At 48.6% G+C, this 494-nt stretch overlaps 1 protein-coding gene across 1 annotated transcript; it reads right to left on the bottom strand.

Annotated features, from left to right (window-relative positions):
- Positions 1 to 7: 7 nt before the first annotated feature.
- On the bottom strand, positions 8 to 490 carry LOC112094778 (putative calcium-transporting ATPase 13, plasma membrane-type; the record flags this gene model as incomplete). Its single annotated transcript, XM_024176475.1, has 1 exon — positions 8 to 490. A coding segment is annotated over one exon (483 nt), but the record flags the coding sequence as incomplete, so codon positions are not given.
- Positions 491 to 494: the final 4 nt, after the last annotated feature.

Genomic DNA, 494 nt, shown 5'->3' with positions numbered 1-494 from the left:
CTCCCACTAGAACTATGGCAAGTGGAGCCTTTATGAAACTGCTGGCCTTTTCACTCGGATTCTTGACAACTCTCTCTATGATATCCATGATCTCCACGCTTGCAGACGGTTTGCTCTTGAGCTCTGGGAGATCCGGCTTGGCCACGCGACTTGATCTGCCGAGCATTAGGCTGAGTAACAACACTAAAACAATGAGAATCGAGATTGAGAGCCCGGCAATCTGCGTGATCTTCCTCAACTTGTCAAGTTGAGCTGGTAACGTTATCCCCTCAGGAGTACAAGCGGCCACTTTACTCATCGCCTCACCCAACTCGGTGTTGGTTCCCACAGAAGTAACTAGCATACGTCCACTTCCATGACTCACCTTTGAGCCATGAAAGAGAAATGGAGATTCTTCATCAATGGAAGTCTCCAAACCATCATGCACCACAAGAAAATCGCCACCAATAAACAACCCATCAGCAGGGATTAGAGATCCTTCGCTCAAGCGCACC

This window comes from Morus notabilis, unplaced genomic scaffold (genome assembly GCF_000414095.1).
Source record: "Morus notabilis unplaced genomic scaffold, ASM41409v2 C11209771, whole genome shotgun sequence".
Taxonomy (NCBI): Eukaryota; Viridiplantae; Streptophyta; class Magnoliopsida; order Rosales; family Moraceae; genus Morus; species Morus notabilis.
The sequence above is the reverse complement of the archived record's forward strand: the minus strand, read 5'-3'. Positions and strand labels throughout refer to the sequence as shown.